The 11,553-nt window shown below is 37.6% G+C and overlaps 1 protein-coding gene and 1 long non-coding RNA gene across 3 annotated transcripts; both read right to left on the minus strand.

Moving 5' to 3' along the window:
* Positions 1-1,917: 1,917 nt before the first annotated feature.
* On the minus strand, positions 1,918-4,222 carry LOC147493265 (uncharacterized). The gene is made up of 4 exons (XR_015198853.1): positions 4,178-4,222; positions 3,313-3,406; positions 2,643-2,737; positions 1,918-2,216 (listed from the first exon to the last, which is right to left on the minus strand). It is a non-coding gene; the product is annotated as an uncharacterized LOC147493265 (long non-coding RNA).
* A 2,894-nt stretch (positions 4,223-7,116) lies between these two features.
* LOC147493266 (uncharacterized) lies at positions 7,117-10,375 on the minus strand. Of its 2 annotated transcripts, XM_086566467.1 has the most exons (6): positions 9,879-10,375; positions 9,385-9,678; positions 8,630-8,749; positions 8,397-8,550; positions 8,151-8,221; positions 7,825-7,876 (listed from the first exon to the last, which is right to left on the minus strand). In XM_086566467.1, the coding sequence occupies exons 1-3, from the start codon at positions 9,897-9,899 to the stop codon at positions 8,651-8,653; spliced, it is 414 nt and encodes a 137-aa protein (XP_086422593.1). In that variant the 5' UTR covers positions 9,900-10,375; the 3' UTR covers positions 7,825-7,876; positions 8,151-8,221; positions 8,397-8,550; positions 8,630-8,650. The 2 variants fall into 2 exon arrangements, 1 of the variants encoding a protein (XP_086422593.1); XR_015198986.1 differs by lacking the exons at positions 8,397-8,550; positions 8,630-8,749; positions 9,385-9,678; positions 9,879-10,375 and adding exons at positions 7,117-7,212; positions 7,368-7,491; positions 7,594-7,670 and having other exon boundaries at positions 7,748-7,876; positions 8,151-8,374.
* Between the last annotated feature and the right edge of the window lie 1,178 nt (positions 10,376-11,553).

An 11,553-nucleotide genomic window follows, 5' to 3' on the forward strand; every position in this document is an offset into this window, starting at 1 on the left:
ATTTGGCTTCTGTTTGTTTGTTTCACCATAATCGACATACTCTAATTCACTCCACGAGGGTGATAGTGACAATTGTTGTTGTTTTGGCAGTGACAGTGGTAGTGACGATGAGTTTATTCGAAAATTTTCACTCAATTCAGCTGAGGAAATCGAAGATTATCGAACCTCTTCAACATCAACTCATTAAAGTTTCATTAAAGGTATAGATCGATTGTTTGTTTTCCGTTTTCCCTTTTAAAATTGCTATGCAGTAATTTGCGGTTCATGTTTCTTCTTTCTTCAATGGAACAATATCCTCGATATGTACTAATTTGCAAATTCAAAAATTAGAGTATAAAACGAAAAACAACAAACAGTGCTTTCAACATTAAATTGTTGTTTAAACATGAACGCTCTGATCAAAATTGGTACTTTCAACAACACAAAACTAGGTTGTCATATGCACATAATTCAACAATGCTTACTAGTATGACATTAAATTGATAACCCATGACATTATACTAGCATTCTGATTATATAATGACAGTAATTACATTACAATATGCGGATTACCAAAACATTAAGCTTAAACTTCGCTTACGACATCAATCATCTTTTTAAACTTCAAACTCATCGTACAACTCCACTTCCACTATTCCACAGGGGAGAACATAACTTATGCATGTCTCCTTTGGCTTCGCAGGATACCAAACGCCTTGCACACTTCCTAGTCTTGGTCTTTTCGAAAGCAAAAAAGTATCAAATTCAATCTCCTCGACAATACTCATCTCTGAATCAGCCTCACAATATTTTCTTTTCATCGACTGCAAGAATTAACAATAAATTATAACAATCACAACCAAGTGCAAATTACAATAACACATAATATTGAACCTATATGATGCGACTCTGTAATGTCACAAGGGAATAGAAATTACCGTTTTTCCAGCAGGGGGTGGTGGGAGATATGGTTGTGGTATACGCTCTGGACGGGGGGGGTAGAGAATGAAAATTCTTCTGGACTATCAAAACCACCAAGAAAGTTAAATGCCGAAACAAAATCTGGGGAACGAAGAAACTTCATTGTCAATGCCATTCTGACATTTTGGGCCACACAAGATAACTCAAATCTAACAGAATCTGCTTCTGATCCAAAACGACCGACAGGACATTTACCCAACAGACACTCTGTTAAAACTTGTAGGCACCTCAACTTCTCTAATGGCAGAGACTTGTGCTTACTTTCGATCTTGCCAGACTAAACAACAAACTCAAAAGAAAGTACATTTAGGCTACGAAGATTCCTCTTTATACAAAAAATGTACCCATCAAAAACTTCCTCACAATCGCATATCATTTCCCACAGATATTTCGCCATGAAATTCACACACTATAAGAAAGCTGACTTTTAGCCACAGACCAAAACTGTGGGTAAAAGGCTTTAGCCACGGCTATCAGCTGTCGCAAGTCCGTGGGGTTTTGACCTGTCGGTAAAATGTTAGCTATAAATAATGACCATGGGTAATCGCGACGGTCCATGCACAGCTCAAGCCATAGGAACTTGCCATCGTGGAATGACCATGGCAAACGCCCGTCGCAAAGTGCCATAGATAATGACCGTGGGAATAGCCATAGCAACTACCACAGCTTTCGACCATGGTGGCATAAGCCGTGGCAAGTGCCATAGATAATAACCGTGGCATAATCCGTTGCAATTATTTTTGTGAGAGATAAAAGATGTGGCATAATCCGTGGTAAAAGTACCTCTGCAACACACATCTTTTTGCATTATCTACGGACATTGGCCGTGGCTAAAACGTTTTAGAATTAAAAAAAAACAAAAATAATATATATTTATATACTATTTTTATCCACTTTTGCCTTTCAATCCAACTAATAATCCATTCATCTTAATAACAATATTACAAAGAAACCACATTCCCAATCAAAATTCCTTTGCCGAAAAATAGATAAAGAGACGACTATTCATACAAGTAAAAAAAAAGTATGTAGCATTTATTACCACAAACTCAATATAATATGAATTTCCAAATATTTTTCAATATATTTCATCATCCGTACAAGTAATAATGCCTTAGTTCACCTCGCACATGTTTTTCCGTTACGTTTTATCATTCCCTTGCACTTGAATACTTTCGAAAATGATTTGAAGTCCTAGCTTCATAGAACCCTAGCCTTAATAACCTTTTCATGAGCATCCACCTGCATACAAATACCTACATACAAATGAATCACAAGGAAATGATATTAAAGTCAAAATCCCATAAGTCTAAAAGTCGAAACCTAGATGAATGGAGAAAAGTCATAGCACATAGCAAGAGCATTTCTATGTGCTACAATTAAAACTTAAATTAGCATCTCACTTTGTTTTTACTTGCTCTAAAAAAATACCATCTAAAGGAAATTAAATTAATCAATGGACAGTGGTTTCCACTAACTTGGGCTTGACATCTACTCTGCATAACTCGTTGAACTTGGGCTGCTCTACATTGCCTAATTGTATCCAATCAAGTCGCATTCATCATGTGTATGTGCGTAACATATATTTCTAATTTTTATAAGCTATGTACAGAAACTCCAGAGAAAAAATGCCACATGTTCTACTAATGTACGTAAAAAGATGAGATGATGGAGATTCTTACTGAGAGAGTGGTTGGACCAGCATGAGAGGTGAGTTGCTACTTCTAAGGCCCTCCTAAACTTCAGTATTGGAGGAATTTTGGTACTTGTCGTCCACCTGCAAAAAGTTATATTTGTGTAAATAAAAATCACTAATTGTACTATCCAAATTATGCAGAGACCATCTTATTGTATGTCGTGATCATATATTGATTACGATTGAATGGTTACACTATATGATCGATCTGTTGAAATTGACATAATTCCCATACATTCACGGAGGGGCGGGCACTCTATATCAGAATTAGCGTTTGCTTCCGGGCAAGGACTGCATTTCCTAAGAAGTGGCAACCCAAAGGAAATAACCGAGGTAATCACGGAAATAAGACATATCTCAATTACCTGACAGTAAAGAGATTAACCAGATAAGACAAAACACATATACACAACCATAAATATAAGGAAGTTCGCCATAAGGCCGATTAGAAAATTTCTAAAAGTATAAGTTCGTTACTAACCTTAACTCTATTTCCTCTTTTATGTAAATACTAAGGTATGCCCATGCCTACGGCCCGCGAGGCGTCGACATGCCTACGGCGCTACCTCGACGCTCGACGAGCCTTACAGTCGGTCTACGATATACATATATAATAAATATAAAAATGACAAAAGCAAATAACAGAATTTCTGTACCATAGGGAACTGGAAAATGTTTTAGAAGGTAGTATTCCACGACTGACATCGATGAAGAGAACGTCATGGCAAAAGTTGTTGTAGCACTCGAGACCTGCAATTAGACCCTCACATTAAGTCTAGCAAAAATAAGTAAACACGTAACTACAATCATTTATTGATTTATTTTATGAACAACAAGTTGGGTTTTACGAAGGGTCAACAATTTTATTTCCTGGATGTGAATCGACGAGAACATCTTGAGATGGTGATAGGGTGATCTATTCTCCCAAACCCACAAATGTAGATATTGCAAAGCAATTGTGGAGGCAAACTAAAGACGGAAAGAAGTAGGGGTGATCCATAGTTCCAATTAATATTATGCCCTCTCTATCTCATTACAAGTTCTAGCTAATGTAAGAATGGTGGCCGATACACACACGGGAGGAATGCCAAGTTCCAAGAATAGAGGACCCAATATGAATCCACCACGAAGACCAAGGATCCCCCGACCACACCAACTAATATACCACAAAGCTGTATAAAATCTAGTATACCATTCAAAATTAGAAGAGGGTGGTGCAATGGTGGGATGCTAGACCAGGAGCTATCCTATCCCAAACCTCGCAAAAGTAGGGCTCGTCATTTTCATCACAGTTACATGGTGAAAAATGACAAAGCTGGAAAATTTTGAGATAGGTTGCACAAGGTACAAAATATAACTGCCCTTCAAGCCAGGAAGCATATACCGCATCATAAACAAAATGCCCATCTCCAAAGAGAAATAAGAAATTATAATGGATAGGAAGACCTCAAATGAAGGAGGATGGAATAAAGAGAGGAATGTACTTCTAGATAGAAAATACAGATTTTTAATGCTACTAACCTTTTCCACCACTTCTTTATCCAGGTTGTTCTTCCCAATCTCGACGACGAGCTTTCGAACGGTAGCGTTAAGTTTAGAAATTTTGTGCTAAGAAATTTCATAACAAGAATATTGGATATTCTAGTAAAAAGAAGAATTGGGAAAAGTGAGTGCGTATTTTTTACCTACATCAAACTCAAAAGTGGATGACATGCAAGTGTCCTCGAATATTTTTTAATATTCATTCGCAAGATAATATCACAAGTACTTACGCTATATGTCTTTAAAAAATGTAGATAGAGATAAAATTTTGTAAAACAGCTTTAGTTATCATTCGACATTTTTCAATCTTGCAATTAGCTAGAGTATCATGCATGAATTTCTGCGGCAAAAGAATGATCATTATCTGATTAACATACCATCCCTTCCCTACCATCGCTCTGGGGTTTCTCTTGGTTTAGCGGCTCATTGGACTTCACCGATTATAGTCGTCTTTGATTTCTCGGATGCACCCGCTTAGTTCTGCTTCCATCACAAGAACAGGACAGACTATCAGCGCGGGCCAAGCCAACTCAAAGGGCCATCCCCGAACGCATAAGAGAGAGGTTGGAAAAGGACCCCGTAGCCCAGACCCTGCTGAAAAACGTGAGCAGCTCTTAAGTTAGAAGTTCCGCTCGAGTGGAACGGTTGTTGGTGCTCTATTTTTTCATATCCTCTTGTTGGTGAGTTACCTCTTCCCTTCCTTCCTTTCTATTTAGGAAGTGAAAGTAGTTTTAGGGTGCAAGCTTTGAAGTAGCGCGCTACCCGCTAGGTTCAATCAAATCAATGAATCAGATTCCCACTTACCCAGTGGGGATAAAGACTATCAAGTCGACGTTCCTCAGGACTTGCCCGGAAGGGAGAATCAATCTCTTCGATCGACGCGATATCCAATATATGATGTGATTTGTTGACTTATCCCACAGGTTTGTTTCCGCTTTATTTACTAATTAAGGCGAGTTTCCGGTTTCATACGCATTCGAGAAAAGCAAAGCCAATCGGGAAAGATGGGAACTCTAAAATCATTCTTGTATCTATTTTCTAGTCCAATGGCGATTGGATGCTTGATGAATGCCCTCCCTTTACAGGTGCATTACTCCGGATGAGGAACCACCATTGGTACTAGTCCGGAGGTCAATACTAGCGAGAGTCCCACAACTACGCTTAGTTCGTTAGGTATAACGTGTTTGGTTAGCTTTAAAGGCCAAACTAACCCGGTCGCTTTTGCATGAGCCCCGTGGAGTCAAGTTATGAAGGTCTATCGGTTTAAAAATATAGAATTAAAAATAGAGCTCCTTCGGCTCTAAACACCATCTTGGCTTATTTGGTCTATCGGTTACTTTCGGCTGATAAGAATTCGGTGTTTAGCGAGGACGATTTGGGCTCCCGGGATGGCTAACGATATTCAGATCCTTCTCAAAAATGAAAACAAAGGCCAAGGCACCTCTATGGTCCTAAGTGATGCATCACGCAATTTCAGTGAAATATTTCTCCAATTTAAGCATTCTTTGCCGACATATTAGTAGGACGGGTTATGCAAACTTCAAGGTAGAAGAATGTACTAAAACATCATATATCTCACCTCGACTTCGAGCTAGTTTTGTAATTGCAGCAAAGTTTTCTGGAAACTAGATCACCTTCGATACTGTAACGTGCTACCACCTACTCGGACAACCAAAGTCCTCAAGGCGCCCTCCTTTCACTAGCTAACTTTACCGTAAATTTTTCTCAATGTACCAAGAAACCAAGCCCGCTAAAAACTGCACACATTTATCATTCTAACGTTCGAAATATATAAAAGTTGAACCATTTTCATAAAGATAGTGACTTCGTTGAAGTCATCTCTCGACGACTAGCGTTTCATCCACGAGAGAAATAGAGAAACCGGATGCTAAGGAAAATAGATTCAAAGATGACGAAAGTATGAAGTTCAGATAGTTTCATGCATATAATTAAATTCAAGAAGCAATATGTATAATCAAATTAAAGAAACAAATTGACTATCGATCATAAGTTCTATAAAGAAGGCATACAAATCTGATCGAGTGGTTGAGCGGAGGAGGAGAATCGGTCTAATCTCGGGTAAACCCCACCGGAGTCATAAGGAAAATACCAGTTGGACCACCGGTAAAGCCATTGGCTAACGCCCGTCTACATATGAATAGAAAGGCAAGCCATCTTCCTGGTCTTGTCGACCCCCGAGGCATTGCGTTATCCAATTGAAGTTCTATGGGTTCAGTGATCACTTATGATATTCCCTAGGTGCAAATTACTGAAACATTGCAAGTTAAATTTCCATTAGTACAAGTCTTATTTAACTGACCTCCAAGGGATTCACCAGTAATCCCGATCTTAGAATGGTCTATATCCTCTCTTTCAGAAGGTAATCAACCGGTTTTATCGGATCCCATACCGCCACAACTATTTCTTTAATAGAGAGCTCTTCATAAACCACAATAGCGGGACACGGCCAATATGATCGGACAATTGTAATTTGCACCTCCAAAAATGACATAACTACAACAAGTACGGGTAAGGCATCACAAATTTAAACGGGACATGCATATTACCGTATCAAAATGAAAGGCATTGTATAACCAATTTTTCAGATTGTATAAGCTACCGCACTTGAATTAAAACAAATATGTATATCCAAAAAAGGAAGAGGAATTAGACTTGATCAAGTATAAAGGTAACAAACAGCAAAGTGGGCATTTCCATCTCAATAATGGACGTCATCTGAAATTCAGAAACATGTGTCTTTAGTTCAAAAATTAAGCGAGACACTCCATTACTCCGTTGGAAAATGCCATTGTCTTTAAAACATCAATAGAAAACATATAATCGGATACATCGGGAAAACATCCAAAGTACATATTATGCATATAAACAGTTTTTGTCAAAACAAGAAAATGAAAGGATATACGTACATCTCGGTATGTGGTTATATGTGCAGCTCGTTCACCATGATAGCGAGAATCAATTGCAATAGCAATATATCCCCTAGAAGCAGATGCCTTGAAACAATGAGAAAATATCACGATGTTGCACATATGTAGAACGTAAGTGACTAGAAGATTTCTAAGGACAAATACATTTCAAGGATGTATCAAGCTTTTAAAGTGCAAGAAACGAAAACATATTAAAAGATATTGTAAATGAATGTGTCTACCTTGATCAGAACGTCTACTACGAAGAGCATGAAGAAAATCCGATCGAAGCTTTTCAGCTGTTACTTCATTTCTACTTGTTTGACTCTCCATGTTAACACGTACTCGTCTTTCTCTCTGCTTATTCTTCACAACTCATATTTATAACACGTGGCTTCACAATTCATATTTATAACTACAGTAAGGAAGGAAGTCAAGGTTGTATCTGAAAAACCAAATGAACCTTACCATTGGGATAAAAATCTAAAATTGGTGATGAAGAATCAGTCATCAATTCCCTGTAACACAAGGGAAGTGCATGCGCACTAGAAACACAACTCTAATCACATATTGTGTTGACAACCAAGTACCAATAGCAAAAAGGATAGTCTTAAATGCAAACCTTGCAGCAGGCAATACACCCATTAACTGATCAAATGGCTTGAACGGTGTCCCAGGTGTGAAATGAATTTCACAATGCTCAATATTAAGAAAATCAGAAGCAAATGGCGCATAATGATATGGATAAAACCTGGAGAAAATAGAAATATGTGAAATTCTCACTTACGCCAATTTTACCTTGTCTTCTTCATCCCAATTTCTAATTCCTTCTTATGTAAACATACACCTCTTCTTTCTATCACCATCAGCCCACCTCCTTTTCCTAATTAGACCCAATACCATATGTGGTTTTTTCTAAAGTGGTACACCCATTAACAATACAATCATTCAACAATATATCTGAGAAAGTCAGAGAAATGAGAATTAGTTTTGCACAGATCAAAGCCAATCAAAGTTTCTCTTACCATTGTCAGCAGCATACCCCTTCGTAATAGTAGTGCATAACCCAGCACATTCCTTCAATATATTTTAAAACCTACCAGAAATAGAAAAACATGACATAAGAAACCCAAGAAGTTTGTATTTAACAGGGGAAAAGTGGGCCGAACAGATAAATCTATTTAAAAAGGAAGATGCCAGCAAACCTTAGTTACAGTATTCGCAAATGTACTACTAATACAAGCATTTAAAAACCAATATAACATAGGAACCTTAAGAAATGCAAACTGCAGGCATCCATTCACTCGGTCAGAAACAGAAACAAAACTGTACTACTAAGAACAACGCCTTGAATCATTGGAGGGAGTTTCCTTAACTGATCAACCATCAAAGCTAAAAGTGGAGGCAGTTATATCATCCATTTCTCTGGCATATACAAACAAACTCGTTATTAAATCTAAAAGCACAAAATAGCAACCTACATTATCTAACACCTGCTACATACTTATTTCTGCAAGGCAGATGTTTAGGTAGAGTAGCCAACAACAATGTTGCTTGTGCTTTTTCCAGCACAGATTGCTTGCAAAATCTCACATGCTCTGGTATCTTTGTCGTCCATCACCAACTGAAATATAGAAATTTTAGTAATTAAAATACATGAATGCAAATAAGAAGAAAAAAGAATGCTAAAGCAGTATATGGTTAAATAAACAAAAATATGACTCCGATTAGGACAAGGGAAATTCAGTGGCTTATTGATATGGAAAACAGTGCTCTGGAAGAAGACTGACATTGCTAATCCATCCAAAGATACATTATGGCTGTTGTTGGCGGTGTGGAGATGAATTCCTATTCTCATATTATGGGAGGGTACACAAATACACGATACACAAATTATATCAACATGTCTTTGCCAACTATAGCCAGGCACTGAAGTGATTTTACTTGCCTAAATTTTGTTTCAGACCCTGAATATATATGCTGCATTCTTAAATTTCACTGAATCTCAGATAAAGATCAAAGGGAACACTTCTGAGATTATCCTCGTCATACTGCAAATGAGTACTAAAAAGCAAGGAAATAACATAACAAGTAGGTTCTGCCAGCCACTTCAGCGTCAAACAAAACCTACTCATCAGTTCACTTGACGTAAATTCAATTAACTTTCGAATATATATTCTATGACAAGAGCAATAACATAAATCACAAAGCACATCATAAGCAAATCACGAGTCCAGAAGGCAGGCAGTGTCAGAATACCTGAATCACGAGCAACATAGCAACACAAGAAGAGATAAGTTCTGAGGGGATTTGCATTGCAACACTCTGCTCAGAAGTATTTGTTGGATTTGGAGGAGTTGGCATCACTGACTCCAATGTGCAGGAATTTGTGGATTCATGATTAGCCAAATTGCCAAGACCTGGATCAGAAGAGGTAAAAGATCGCCCAGCAGATATGCCAGAATCGGTTCCAAAATGCCGATTATCTGCAGAATCTAAAGCCTCTCCCACTCTTGTAAACGCATCTTCCCCAACTTTCAAAGAGGACACCACCTATAATTTCCATCAAAGCAGTATAATTACTCAGACAGAAGGAAATAAAAAGAGTGATCATGCAGCATCTATTTAACTAAAATCCCAGGTTATATTAAAAAGAAAGATAAGCACATAGGACGAATAAGAGCTACAATGAAGAATCAATAAAACCAAAGATTTAAAAAAAAAAAAAAAAAGGCGATCCAGGATTTCAGTACCTCCACAGCTGCATCGACCATGGTCTGGGCTTTCAGTCTTGAGGTTTCAAGAATTTCAACCACACGTTTAAATCAGACAACTGTAATGTAAGTGTCATCTTCCAATACTAGTGTCCCTTTGTCTTTCTTTCTTTGCCCGTTTTTTAACTACTCTGGAGGACTTCATCATTCATATGTCTCAATTCCAAAACCAATGCTTCCTGTAAAGTACAGAAGCAGACACCAGCTTTGAAGCTCATTTCCAATATTCTCGGGAGATTTCAATTCAAACCGCATCAATGCTTTCTTACGCCTACTCCTGAGTCTGGTTGGGAGACTAACTTGGTTTGCGCTGGAAACTTGTACATTTGATACAGCTGAACTAGTTCCTAGTCTGAGTGAATTAGTATTTGAAGAAATTCTTTCTGGAGGTTTGAGTGATTTTGCCTGTTTCTGTACCGTAGCTATTTGACCAATGCGTTTAATTTTACTAATTGATTTCTTCTCTTCTTCAGAAGGGTCCTACAGAAGAGGTCAACATTAGATAACAAATAAAAATTAAACAAGCAGAGTATTTCAATTGCATGGATAAGGTGCCATAAAAAATATATAACAAGTAGAGTTGCATGCATATTTAGTAACTGCAGATGATAGTAACAAACTAGAGGGATTTGACCAGATAGGAGTAATATATAATAGCAAAACCGTGTATAAATTATAATAAAATAGGGGTAGTTCAGCTGCTGAGTCCACTGCTCTGTGACTAAATATTACTTCATATGCAGATCAACAAAGCTCGGGGAGTATGTGGAAGTATAATGGTTTGATGAGTGTACGCGGGATTATTGCGAGGCAAAATAAGTGATTATGGGACAGTGCAAAGAAAGGTGTGGCACTCATAGTAGTTTTGATGAAAACACGGAACACGATTGGGCATCTCAATAGGCACATACAACCACTACATAAGTAAACAACCACCTTCTTCCTTTATAATTTATATAGTTAAGCGGCGCTTAATGCACTATCGGTGTAGATGTACTTACAATGGTGGCTTGCAGAAAATTCCCATCTCCACATCACGGACTAGTTGGAATTTTCTAGATTCCAAGAAGAACCTCTAGAAAACTCAAACCTCTCGGGCTACTTTAAAAATTCTCACCTTCAAGAAACTATCAAGAGATTAGGTGTTAGTTAGAAAAAAAAATGGATAATTATCAAAGTAACAAGGCTATATGCTAATACTTACCAAACACTTGAATTGTAGACACTATCTTATTCAACTCGGGGAACTAAATCTGCATATTCTTATGCTTCAAGGGACAAATGAGGTTGCTTTCACTTCATAACCTGCAAAACCAATCAGTTCCACCTTTTCCCTCCTCCTTTATCCGGGCTTGGGACCAAAGAACACAAATATCTAGTTTGCATCAAGGAGCTAAAAAGGGTTAGATTAGTACAAAGAATCCGCCACCTTGAAAAAGTAAACAAACAACCACACAATTGCAAGTACCACATATAGCACAACCAAAATATCTATAAAACAAGCTCATTCAACATATAACACAACCAAAATATCCATAAAACAAAATAACACATCGAAAGTATCCATAACAAAACAACGTATCCAGAAAGCAAAGTAACATGTCAAAAATCCTGACTTGACTAATACAAAATAAAATACTTCCATGCCCAAGAT

The sequence above is a fragment of the Coptis chinensis genome, chromosome 6 (genome assembly GCF_015680905.1).
Source record: "Coptis chinensis isolate HL-2020 chromosome 6, ASM1568090v1, whole genome shotgun sequence".
NCBI lineage: Eukaryota > Viridiplantae > Streptophyta > Magnoliopsida > Ranunculales > Ranunculaceae > Coptis > Coptis chinensis.

Bases quoted from the DNA above. Each gene is read 5' to 3' on its own strand.
- LOC147493266 (XM_086566467.1), bottom strand. From the start codon at position 9,899: ATGGTCGATGCAGCTGTGGAG. The intron at 9,679-9,878 runs GTACTGAAATCC...TGGAAATTATAG, and splicing joins TGGTCGATGCAGCTGTGGAG to GTGGTGTCCTCTTTGAAAGT. The intron at 8,750-9,384 runs GTATTCTGACAC...TCTATATTTCAG, and splicing joins CTATGTTGCTCGTGATTCAG to TTGGTGATGGACGACAAAGA.